Here is an 11,828-nt window from a genome sequence, read left to right on the forward strand (position 1 = left end):
TGAAAAAGTTTTTCCTAATATCCAACCTAAACCTCCCCCACTGCAACTTGAGACCATTACTCCTTGTTCTGTCATCTGGTACCATTGAGAACAGTCTAGATCCATCCTCTTTGGAACTCCCTTTCAGGTAGTTGAAGAATGAGGGGGGATTTGATAGCTGCTTTCTCTTCTGGAAGAACAGGACTCAAATTTCACTATATAAACTGGGGTCCAAGAGGAAGTTCTTGGGAACCAAATCCAGGACACAGCCCCAAGATCAGAGCTGCCAGACCTCAAAACCCTGCCAACAACACTGTAAAAAAGCTGGAGTCCCCCAGATGACCTGATCCTGACTAGCCATGAAGAAGACTGGGAGTGGTGAGCATTGTATGCATAGTGAATGCATTCATTTTTGTAGGGAACTGTTAATAAATAGAGGTTAAGTAGGATATTACTGAGTAAGGCTCTTCTACTGGTAAAAGACTCTGCAAACCCGCAGAGTGTAAGGTTATGCCTTGAGCCCACAGAAGGGTACGGGTGGGTGCCTAAATTAACACGATCACACCTAAGCCCTAAGAACAGGGTAAGGTGGTTGCCCTAGAGCCTAAGGTTATGCCTGCGCCCCAGAAATAGGCTAACGGTGGGTGCCTAAATTAAGAGGGTTATGTCTTGAGCCCTAGGAACTGAGTAAAGGTGCCCCTAAGGTACGTGAGTAACAGAATTTTGTGTGGGTAACAACCTCTTGGTCAAATGTGCATCTCTCAGATATTACAGTAATGAATGTGATGTAAATACAGATAGCTGATGGACATTTAACCCTCAGGAGGTCACAGCCATCCTCAAATCTCAGAACAGAAGTCCCAGGTCATGGGGAAACGCTTTAAAAGCATGACCTGCTGATGGTTCAGGGAACCCCATGTGCACTAGCAGACTTCTTGTTGACCACTCCCTGCCCAGTCACAACTGGTGCATTCCCTCTTGTCTGTCATTCTTGGTTGCAGCTGACTCACTTTGTGACAGCTGATAATGTCCAGGCTGGTTAAGGATCTGATTGGATCCTTTTCCTTCAAGAATGGCAAGAAAGGGGACAGGAGAGATTGATAGTAGAGCAAGAGGAGGAATAGGACTAAGAATGAAAAGGAGTAAGAAGAGTGAGAGGACTGGAAAGGAAGCCAGGAGTATGAACAACAGAAGGTCTGGTGCAGAAGAAAAGGAGGGTGGAAGGATGAGGTAGAAAACAGCAAAAAAAGGTTCATTTCACTTCATTTGAGCCAGATACTCCCTCCCACACACCAACTGAGCAGTTACCCTGCTGGAAAAAAAAAAAAGCCCCTTGCCTAAACCACTGTGGGCAAGAGAAGACAGAAGCAGTTGAAAGATAGAGAGGGGGATCTGTAAGTGTTATATACAGAGGAAGATGGGAGACTTCTGACTAGGACAACCCCTTTAACTCCATATAATGAGAGTGGCTAAGAGAAGGAAGTTTGTCAGTGATACATGTGGGGCTGAAACAGTTCAGGATGACGCCTTTAGCACTCATAAGGAGAGACTTAGGGCTGAGAGATGAGTATGGACAGTACGTAGCAACAAATTTTACAATGTACAAAATCTACAAAAAGACAGTCCACTGCCTCTCACTCACCTGATGAACAAACACATCTTCTTTTGTGTCGTTTCTGTGGAAAAAATGTGGGGAGAGAGAGAGAGAGATGTAATCATGGGACATCTGATTATTTAGGCCTGCAGCTTTACTGGAGATAGTCCCTGGGGTTCAACTTACCAGTCCATGTACCTCTTTTAAAGAGGAACAGAACCTGGAAATACATCTCCTGGAGCCTCTATAGTGTGCACGCCCCCTGGGATTCCATGTGCAGTACAAACCTACTTGGTCTCTCCATTCAGATCTGGCTGTGAATTCCCTCTGTATAGTTTTCCCAGCAGCAGGGGATTTTCCACCTTCCCCAGGGACCACCCTGTAATCTGTGGGCAGACATCCAAGGTGTAGTCTGACATAGGCAGCCAGACTATTATATTCTCTCCCTCTCCTCTCCACGACCACAGGACCTGCAACTGAAGCTCCCAGTATGTTATCTCACAGGTCAAGTGAGACTGTCAACAGGACTGTGCACAGCTGTTAACGTAGCTCCCCTTACACTGAAACCCAAAACATCCCAGGAGAGGAGTCACTAGGAATACTCACTGGGAGGGGGAGAGCTACACATGAAATAAAGGAACCAAAAAAAAAAAAAAAAAAAATTATTAGGTTATCTAAACAATCCTCCACCCAGTATAGGATTTTGCATGTGATACAGGATGACATATCTGAGAGAACTCGCATCCAGTGCACGCACATAGATGCGGAAGCGAGGAACTCTTAAATACGCCAAAGGAATTTCTGTCTCACTCTACTGTTTACAGTGGCTTGTGAAAAGGCGCTAGATTGACAGTCAAGAAATCTGAGGAACTTTGCCCTTTTCCCAAATATGCTCCTCCTGATTTAGGAAGATAGAACTGTATAAGAATATAAACCTTTTTATATCCAGGCATAAATGTCAATCACTAAAAGGGGTTAGAAACTTCCCCTGTAAGTTGGTTGTTCCATAATTGGCTACTATATGGTTTATGCATGTGGTATTGGCTACTGTCAGAGTCAGGACACTGAACTAGAAGCACCATTGGGTGTAATCTCTATGTTCCCAGGAAGCAAGGGAAGTCTCTATGGCCTATCAACCATTTGGCTTCCCTGCTGGGACTGGTAACGGGTGGATCAGAGAAAGTAGGGGAAGACAGTAAATGTGCAAATTTCGAAAATGGTTTTTTTGTGCGGAGACTTCTCCCACTGGACTGAGAGCCAGAAAATGCATTTCACTGAGAGAGCATACACCTCTACCTCATCATAATGTGTCCTGATGAAACATGAATTCAGATATAATGCGGTAAAGCAGCGCTCCGGGGGGGCGGAGCTGCGCACTCCAGCGGATCAAAGCAAGTTCAATACAATGCTGTTTCACCTATAACGTGGTAACATTTTTTGGCTCCTGAGGACAGTGTTATATCGAGGTAGAGGTGTAATTGGAAAGAATCACTACCTCAGAGGGGCTGAAGTAAAACTAATGACCTAGAGATGGAAGGCTTGATGTTATTTTCCTTAACTCCAAGCCATTCATTACCCGCCTGATCCTGCACGACCTTGGAAACTGTGCTTTAGAAGGGGATATGAAGCTCTCTCAACATGAATCAGATCCCCTCTCCTCATCCCCAATATGAGTGCCCTATATGAGGGGGAGCCAGCCTCAATGAGCTGTGGTTGCACTTAAAGGTTCCATACTCCAGTTCTCTAATTCATCAGACATCAAGTCCGCCACAATACAGTGCTGTATTGGAAATGATTTCTATGATGTAGGAGACTTTATCTCCCATCTCTGATCTCCTTCAGTTATCCAACTCCCTAAACCGAGGCTTGTCTGGATTCTTTTGCTATATCCATTTTCTGGCAGAGGATTTAAAAAAAAAAAAAAAAAAAAAAGTTTGAAAACTATTTAAAAAATAAAAAAAAAAATTAATAAGCAAGTTTCCGTAGCTTGTCAACTGTAAGTTTATCATAGCGTTTTCATGAGCAAGCCACATACTACTAGCTTTTAGCTCTCCCATTTTTTGCTTGAAGTCACTTAGAAACAGTTTAGTTACCCACATGAGTGGGTGGTAAGATGCCCTTGAGGGTGGACTTAGAGTACAAGATGCAGCTTCTTAAAATTCAGTGTGGGAGTGTAGAGCTAAAATTTTGGTTTGACCTATTAGAGAGAGAGGACTACTTCCAAAATTCAGATGTGGATATGGACTTGAGTTTTGGAATACCCCGTAACTTCTGCATGTTCAAGTCTGTGCCCAGCTATAACTATAAAACATTGAACTGTGGATTTTTAGTGAAGATTGTAATTGGGATGAGTGAACGTGTTTGGACAGAAAGTAAGAACACCTTTACCAAAACTTTCTCCAAAGCTCAAATCTGTTCCCCTGCCCCCCATCCCCACCCCACCACCACCACCCACCCACGTTTGGAAAGGTTCAATAATTTCCTCCCACATCCACCTATCATCCCATTTTAACTCAGAACCTTAACGGTTATCAGGCTGTCAGAGCTAAAGTGCAGCATCAGAAGCCAACCCTGTGGTATTTTGAACCCAACCAGAAACAGGAAATACCAGAAATCTCAGAAAACCCCTCTTCCTGTGAGATTTCTAGCCTGATTTTGAAGGCTCAAGAGTTAATAGATCCATTAAGCACGTGAACTGTGGTGCTGCACAAATTTAACAACATCATACATACCTGTTGATAAAGCCATATCCGTTTCTGACATTGAACCACTTGACAGTGCCAAGAACTTTAGTGGCTGAAAATTAAAAGTAAATTAATATCAGTCACCCTCTAGTAACACATATCTAGTAACTTCCTGCATAAGACACAACAGGTGTGTGTTCCCCTTCCTTTACACCTGAAAATACCATACTGAGTTATTTAGGACAGGCCAATACATAGCATAGCCTTATTAAAGTCAAAGAAAGGCTCCCTTGCAATACTTTGCACTTGCATAGCACTTTTTTAGTTTATCAGTTTATTTTACCCAGGTGGGTACAAATGAATAGTCCTGTTTCACAGATGTGGCATGGAGACTGAGGGTAAGCAATTTACCCGAAGCAATGGTCCACAATGTGTTACCTGGACTGCAGGGTCCAGGTGGCAGGGCAGCGACAGCTCAGAGCCTGATCCTGGACCCCGTCACATAAGTGCCCCAGACTGGGGGTGGACCGCTGCCCCAGCCCCCAGAACTTGCAGGGGCAACCTGGACCCCTCCGCTCCATGCAGCAGGGAACCTGGTAGTACCTTTAGCATGCAGCTGAGCTGGTTTGCAGCTGTGCGCTAATTGGGCTGCATGCAGCCCGTGGGCTGAGAACCGCTGACCTGAAGTCACGTAGCAAGTCAGTGGCAGGGCCAAGAATGGAAACCCACTTTTTCTGATTTCCATCCCCATTCTCTCACCACTAGATCACATCTGTCACTTCTGAGCTATCTTTCCCACGGGCTGTGGCAAAATGCAGGACATACAAGCAGAGAATCCAGCTGCTAGATTGGGGCACCACTTAATTGTGTTTAACTCTAGTATCCAGCTACCAAAAAGCAAACATGGCAGGAGTGCCTGCTCAGGACAACTAGAAGTAGACAGAAAAATACCACAGAGAACCTCATGCTGCATCATCTGGAGTGTGGGTGACAGGCATGATGTGACCAGGCAGGTCTTTTCTGGCATCACTGGAGCAGGGGGGCTTTTACCACTTTCCCTAAGGAGATTATGCCACAGGCTGATAGAAAATATTTTCCTAACAGTAAGAACTGATATCCCGCTGGAAATGCTCACCCTTTGCTCTTTTTCACCCTGTATCTATTGGGTTTCCGGGAAGTGGGCGGGCAAAGCCCGCCCCCTGCTAAAGGATCCCCCCCCCTAGCCTAAGAAAGCCTAAGAGGAGGACCCACAGGACCACAGAACCGCACTGCCTATACGGGGGGCAACTAATAAAAGAACAGGATGGAGGAGTGTGGTCAGAGGTCGTGAAGAAGGGAGCCTGAGGGGACACCGAAAGCAGAGAACCGACCGCACCGATCCAACTGTCTCTCTGAAGGCGGTCAAGGGAGCCAGCGGATGACACCCAGAGGAACTGCCGTTGACTGATACCGTGAAACCACGGGACCATGGCCAGAAACAAGCCCCACAGTCACCGGAGTCGCCGCCCTCCATCCGGCCAACCTCCCTCTCCCTGGTCGTGTAGATTGGCTTGTTTAGCCAGGGCGAGGAGGAGGTGACCAGGAGGTCCCGGGACTCTCGTGGGGCCACGGATAGGGAGTGCGTAGAGAAGGAGGTGAGGGGAAAAGTGCAGCCAAAAAAAACGCAACAGGAGATTAGTGGAGGAGCCCGGTGATAGGGGCTGCAACCTGGCGGCACTCTAAGTAAAACGTGCGCCAGGGTCTCCCTTCATGCCGCAGAAGGGGCAGGTGTCTGGGACAGGGGTAAACCGCGCCAGATACATGCCAGTGCTCACAGCCCCAGGCAGGAGCCTCCAACTGATATCCCCGGTGGGTCTCGGGACCAGGGTGGAGTATAGGCTGGCCCACCGGGGCTCCTCACCCTCCAGAGGTGGCAGGAGGTCCCGCCCTTTGTGTCGGGGCGGGACATGAGGGTGAGTAAATGAAGGGTATGGAGCATGAGTGCGTAGAGTTGTTTCCGTGGCGCGGTTTGAAAACGGACCGGCTGCAGATCGTGTAGCCGGTTTTTCACCCTGTAGCAGGGTGGTCCCCAGCTCCTGCTCTGAAGGGCTTAAAACAGCCCAGGAGACGGCTGTGGCTCGGGCAAGAAGCCAGGGCTGATTGGGGAAAGTAGGCTCAACTGTGGTCACGCTCCAAGCAAGCCCAGCTAGCCCCTTTAAGAGGCTGTGAGCCGGAAGCCCAAACAGTCTTTCTCTGCCTGTAGAGGGAGAAGGACCTGTCTGCAGGGAGCTAGACACAAGATACCTGAGTGGAGCAGGGCTGGGGAAAGGCAGAGGAGCTGGGATGCTCCAGCCTGGAAAGCCCCAGGCTCCAGCCTAGGATAAGGCCAACAGGTTCTGGGGGTTGCAGAGGGCACCCCAGGAGTAGGCAAAGGCAGCAGGTCCAAACCCAACCTTGCCAGTGATGAGTAGGCTGATACTGCAGTCTGCCCCAGGATGTGGGGGCTAGATGATGACTGGCAGTAGCCTGATACTGAGGTGAGGTGGAGATAGTGGATGGGGGTTCCCTGGGGAGGGGAGACTCTGGGAGAAAGGGATTACTGCCAGGGGGCAGCACCCCAGATAAAGGAGCACTGGGTCCTGGGAGGAACGTGGGGACCAGAGGACAAGCAGATCACCAACCTGTAGAGGGTGCTCTGGGCTGGAAATCGAGCCAATTCCCTAAGAAACCAGCAGGAGGTGCTGCAGGGGTGAGTCTGCACATCTACACACCCCTTTATCCCTAGTTACAGAGCTTCTTGGTTTTCCCTGAACAGGTTTTTTTCTTATACAAACTCTTACATTTTATGGATACAGATATGATCATACCCACCCCTGGGCCAATTCCTCCTTTCTTTCTAGAAAATCAAGAGACTACATTAGTGAAACAGGGAACCTCTAAACAGATGGCCCAAGTCTCATCTATTGATCTCTGATGTTTTCCTCCTCCTCCTGTTTTTTCCATGATAACTGAATCTCACAGTTACTGTGAACTCAGCATAATCCTGAGCCCTAAAATTCCACAGCTCTTGATTTGAAACATTCTGTCAACAGTCCCCAACCACCGTATTTCACATGTTCCTCCTACAGTATAATACGGTCCAAGTTTCACCAGGTCTTATAGCATGGGATGTTCCCCTAACCAAATACGTGTCTGCATATTATATCTGGAAAAAACATGTTAAAATAGTAACCGACTTTCTTGAATTTTAGAATTTTTAAAGGATAAAATTCACTTTGAAATTTCATTTCTAACATTTAACTTATTTTTATTGACTATACCTGCTTCAAAGAACAAGGAAAAGAAAGGGAGCTGGACAGAGAATTGCCCAAAACCCTTAACTAAAATGACAGGAACACAGATATTACCATAATAGATCAGAGCAGGGGTCCATCAATATCCAGGCCTCCACCACATCCTGTGGCCAAAGCCAATACTTCATGCTTCAGAGGAAGGCACAAGAAACCCCAAAAAGGGCAATCATAAAGGCCCTACGTGAATTGTGGGATGACTGTCAAAAAATTGCAACAGAGTAATAGACAAGCCATGCAAAATTAGAAAAGATAATGGACATTTGCAGTTAATAATAAATTAAGTCCGTTATTTTTTGGCAATTTTCCACTCCTACTGTCAGCTCCACACACAGCAGGGCTCCTGCTGTCAAAATTACGATGGAAGCCGAATATTGAGGAATCTGGATTTTCCAAAATATCTCAAGTTAAGTGGGGTCTTAGCAATTATGGAATAAGCTGCCACCACCGAACACCTCTACCTAACCCTAGACAGTTAAGCATGATGGTCTACACTACTTATACATTAGACAGATTTTAAAAAAGTAACTATGGAAGTTGTCATTATCCATAAAAATGTATCTCATCCCCACCATGGAGATATCATTTCTAGGGATGAGAGTGCAGTACCCTGACCTGTACAGTTAGTCTGCCAAAACGGGGATCAGTATAGTGCCAATCACGGAGGTGATTTGTGGTATGAACACGTGTCCCACTAGGAACTGAATTACGCCAACCCTCTCATTTTAACAGGTCCATGGAAAGCTCTCAGATTGAAACCAATAATTTCCCAAGAAAGAAGGGATAGCTCAGTGGTTTGGGCATTGGCCTGCTAAACCTAAGGTTGTGAGTTCAGTCCTTGAGGGGGCCACTTAGGGATCTGGGGCAAAATCAGTACTTGGTCCTGCTAGTGAAGGCAGGAGGCTGGACTTGATGACCTTTCAAGGTCCCTTCCAGTTCTAGGAGATAGGTATATCTCCAATTATTTATTTAGAAACAAGTTTCATTTTTTTCCTTAATGAAGAGTCAATAATAATTGGTGGGTAATTAATTTTTCTGTTTATCTATCAAATTCAGGTGGTCTCATCATGTGTTACAATATGCTTTCAGTGGCATTTAGGATACATATTTGCAAAGCCATTAACATAAAAGTTTGAGATTAACAAGATAAATAAAAGACTTGCTCAGGAGACCATGTTCAACCAACCAATGCAGTCAAAAACGCTATCCTTACAGTCCCTGTGCCCCAAAAAAAAAACCACAACCCACAAAACCTAGCAATAAGGCTGGTTTGCAGACAACAGCAATGTTTGACATCATTTAAGGTTTTATCATTCTTATTAGAAAAAAATTAGTAGTAAAGGCACAAGTTAGCTTTCCACTTAGGAAAGGTTTACTTGTAAGTGTATTCTGAAGCTCCAATAAAAAGCTATTATACCTTATCAGCTACTTCCTCATAGTCTACTGATGGCTACTGATATGCACGGAATTGCTCTTGATGAATCAGAGAGCAAGGGAAATAGGGGAATGCACAGTGATGTTCTCCCCCTTGCATTTTGCAAGACTCCTTCCACCCTCATTCCCAAGGACATCTTTATTAATCTACTCTTGTATCTCAGTAACCATAAGACTTTGAAAGCTTCTCTTGGGAAGCGTATTCAAGTGTCTCAGTCCTTATGAGCATAAAGGCCTTTTCCCTACTAGTTAGTCTAATAGCCCCAGTTTTATTATGTTCATCATTTAACCATTAACAAGTTCACAACATAGGTGCAGGAATCAGGGACGAGGGGAGTGCTGCAGCACCCCTATGTTTTACCTGGGGTCCCGGCAGCTGGCCACCCCGTAAAACGTGTGGCTGCTGCAGCACCTCCTGCACCTACATCAGTTCCATAGTAATGGTCCTGACTCCTAACAATATAGAACCTAGTTCCACATACACTATGAAATGGTACTGCTGCAATGTTTTTAATGTGCACATTAGGCATTTAAACATTAACTGAATACGTTACCGGTAAGACTGATGCTTATCAGTTAACTTGTTAACATTTTACATCCCTGGTACAAACATAACATGCAATGGTGTAGTTCCTAAAACACATTAGGGCTTTTTAAGCCATCCCACAAGCTACTCTATCCAGTAGAAATTGGAATAGATAGCAGCAGTACTCCAGAATACATAACTGCTGATATACCCCTCAGGTATCCCAGGTGTGCCTGAACCATGAAATCCAGTTGAGAAACCAAACTTGCACAAGGTCAGGATCTAGGAGCACTTGTTTTGATGTATCTTTGCCCATGACAGTATATTGCAAAAGAACCTTAATCCAATACAGCCAGAGCAACTGTACACCAGAATGCTGATGTTATCCCACAGTTAGTGCGAGTATGGATAAAAATACCCCTAGAACACTGCTGATATACCTCGACACTGTATTACTGATCTACCCAAAATGAATTCAATATAGTACTACTAAAGGAAACATAGAATACTGCAAAACAAAGTCTAGGAAGCTGATGACCAATATCAGTATCTGACCCCCCCTAATAATGACCTAGCTTTAATTCCATCTGCTCATTTCTCTTTCCCCGCTGCTACCACCACATTTAATATCCTCAAAAAGCTCTCCTGCCAGGCCAAGTTCCTGCTTCTCTCTTGGTGCTGGCCCCCCTGCTCTAGGATACTAGGGAATTGCCATCCTTCACCTAGGACATTCAGAAATCCTTAAGGAATTCATTGACAAATGACAGACAACAATCTGTATCCAAGTGTGTCAGATCATGGTGAGTCAAGTGAAACAGGAGCATGCATCCTCACAGGGTCACTTCTGATGCTGGCTGTGACTGACAGGCCACTATCTTCCCGAAAGGAAGGAGGGCAACAGAAGCTACTTGTAAGAGGAAGAAGCAGACCTCCCAACACCAGAATCTTTTCCTCCCACCGTGAAACCTCCTTTACACCAGTCTGTCTCCATGAGCAAAAGCATGTTGAATATCAACTATAAGTGGCAAAGTGGTGTTATTTTTTATTGGACCAATGTCTGCTGGTGAAAGACACAAGCTTTCAAACTACACAGAGCTCTTCCTCAGGTCCAGGTAGCTCAAAAACTTGTCTCACTCACCAGAAGCTGGTTCAATAAAAAATTATTACCTCACTGACCCTGCGTCTGTAATATCTTGAGACCAACATGCTGCAATAATAGGGCAAACAATTGTAGCCTCCCCCAAATCTCGGACACAGGTCGAACCGTCCCCGTGGCCTTTACTCCAGTCCTTGCTGACAGCGTGAGGCTTCCGAGGGAGCGGTGCGGGCGCAGCAGCGGCCCGCGGGAAGGGCACTGCACCTCCTACAGCTTTGCTGAGAGTTGGCCCCTGGACCCGGTGCGCAGCTCAGAGGCCGACGCGCCCTGTTTACAGGGAGACTTTCTACGACGTTCTCGTGAACGCCCCCGCCCCAGCCCGGGGAGCGCGACCGCGCAACAGCGAGGAAAGGGCCTGGCAGGCCGCGCAGCGGGGCAGGTCCCGGCCGCGAGTCCCAGGGACGGGGCGGGGCGAGGCGGACCAGTCAGCTCAGCTAGCCCCGGCAGCCCGGGCGCAGGACGCGCGAGGAGCGCGCTCCGGCGGACAACAGAGCGCGGGGGCGCGGGATCGCGGCCCCGTATCACGTGGCCAGGGCGCCCGGTCAGTCCCGCGGTCTTGTCCGTCCCGCCGGCGGTGCCTTGTGCTTCCGGCTCCCCGCCGATGTTCTTGAGTGCCCGCCCCCCGGTGGTCCGTGCGCCGGCCCGCGGCCTAACCGCGAACTTTCTTTCGCGTGTCCGCGGCGGAGCGCGTGCTGCTGTTCCGGGCGGGGGCCGGTCTCGTGCCCCGTGACCGCCGGCGCTGGGTTTGGGTTGCCGTCCTGGCGGAGCCGGGCCCGGCGGGGGCGGTGGGAGATGGGGCCGCGCGTGGGTGCGGTGCCGCTGTCTTCTCTCTCCGGGCGCGGGGGTTCGGGTGGTGCGCGTGTGGCCGCGCGGCGCTACGTCTCGTGGTCCCGGATCTTGTTTGCGTGGCGGTCGTAGGGCTCGGGCTGGGTTTACTGCCGCCCGAATGGCCGTTGGTTTTTGCGTCGGAGGGCAGCCCCGAGCTGGGCGCTCTTGGCTTTAAGGGACGCCCGCCCGAGCACTGGGCCCGCTGCTGGGTGCCCCGCGTGGCGGGAGTTAGGAGGCGGCGAGTGCTGCGCCCAGGCGTCCCCCGCTTTTACCGGTGTGTGTCTGCTACCTTTTCTTT

General features: G+C 47.8%; 1 protein-coding gene across 1 annotated transcript in view; it reads right to left on the minus strand.

Annotated features, from left to right (window-relative positions):
- LOC142046355 (Y-box-binding protein 3-like) overlaps nucleotides 1-11,828 on the minus strand; it is a 56,199-nt gene that overhangs the window by 44,150 nt on the left and 221 nt on the right. The window contains exons 2-3 of the mRNA XM_075062714.1: nucleotides 4,306-4,375; nucleotides 1,622-1,655 (exon numbers count right to left, since the gene is read on the minus strand). Of these exons, the coding sequence (XP_074918815.1) occupies nucleotides 1,622-1,655; nucleotides 4,306-4,375 (104 nt within the window). The remainder of the gene's footprint in view (nucleotides 1-1,621; nucleotides 1,656-4,305; nucleotides 4,376-11,828) is intronic.

Source organism: Chelonoidis abingdonii, chromosome 1 (genome assembly GCF_003597395.2).
Source record: "Chelonoidis abingdonii isolate Lonesome George chromosome 1, CheloAbing_2.0, whole genome shotgun sequence".
In the NCBI taxonomy this organism is placed as follows: Eukaryota; Metazoa; Chordata; order Testudines; family Testudinidae; genus Chelonoidis; species Chelonoidis abingdonii.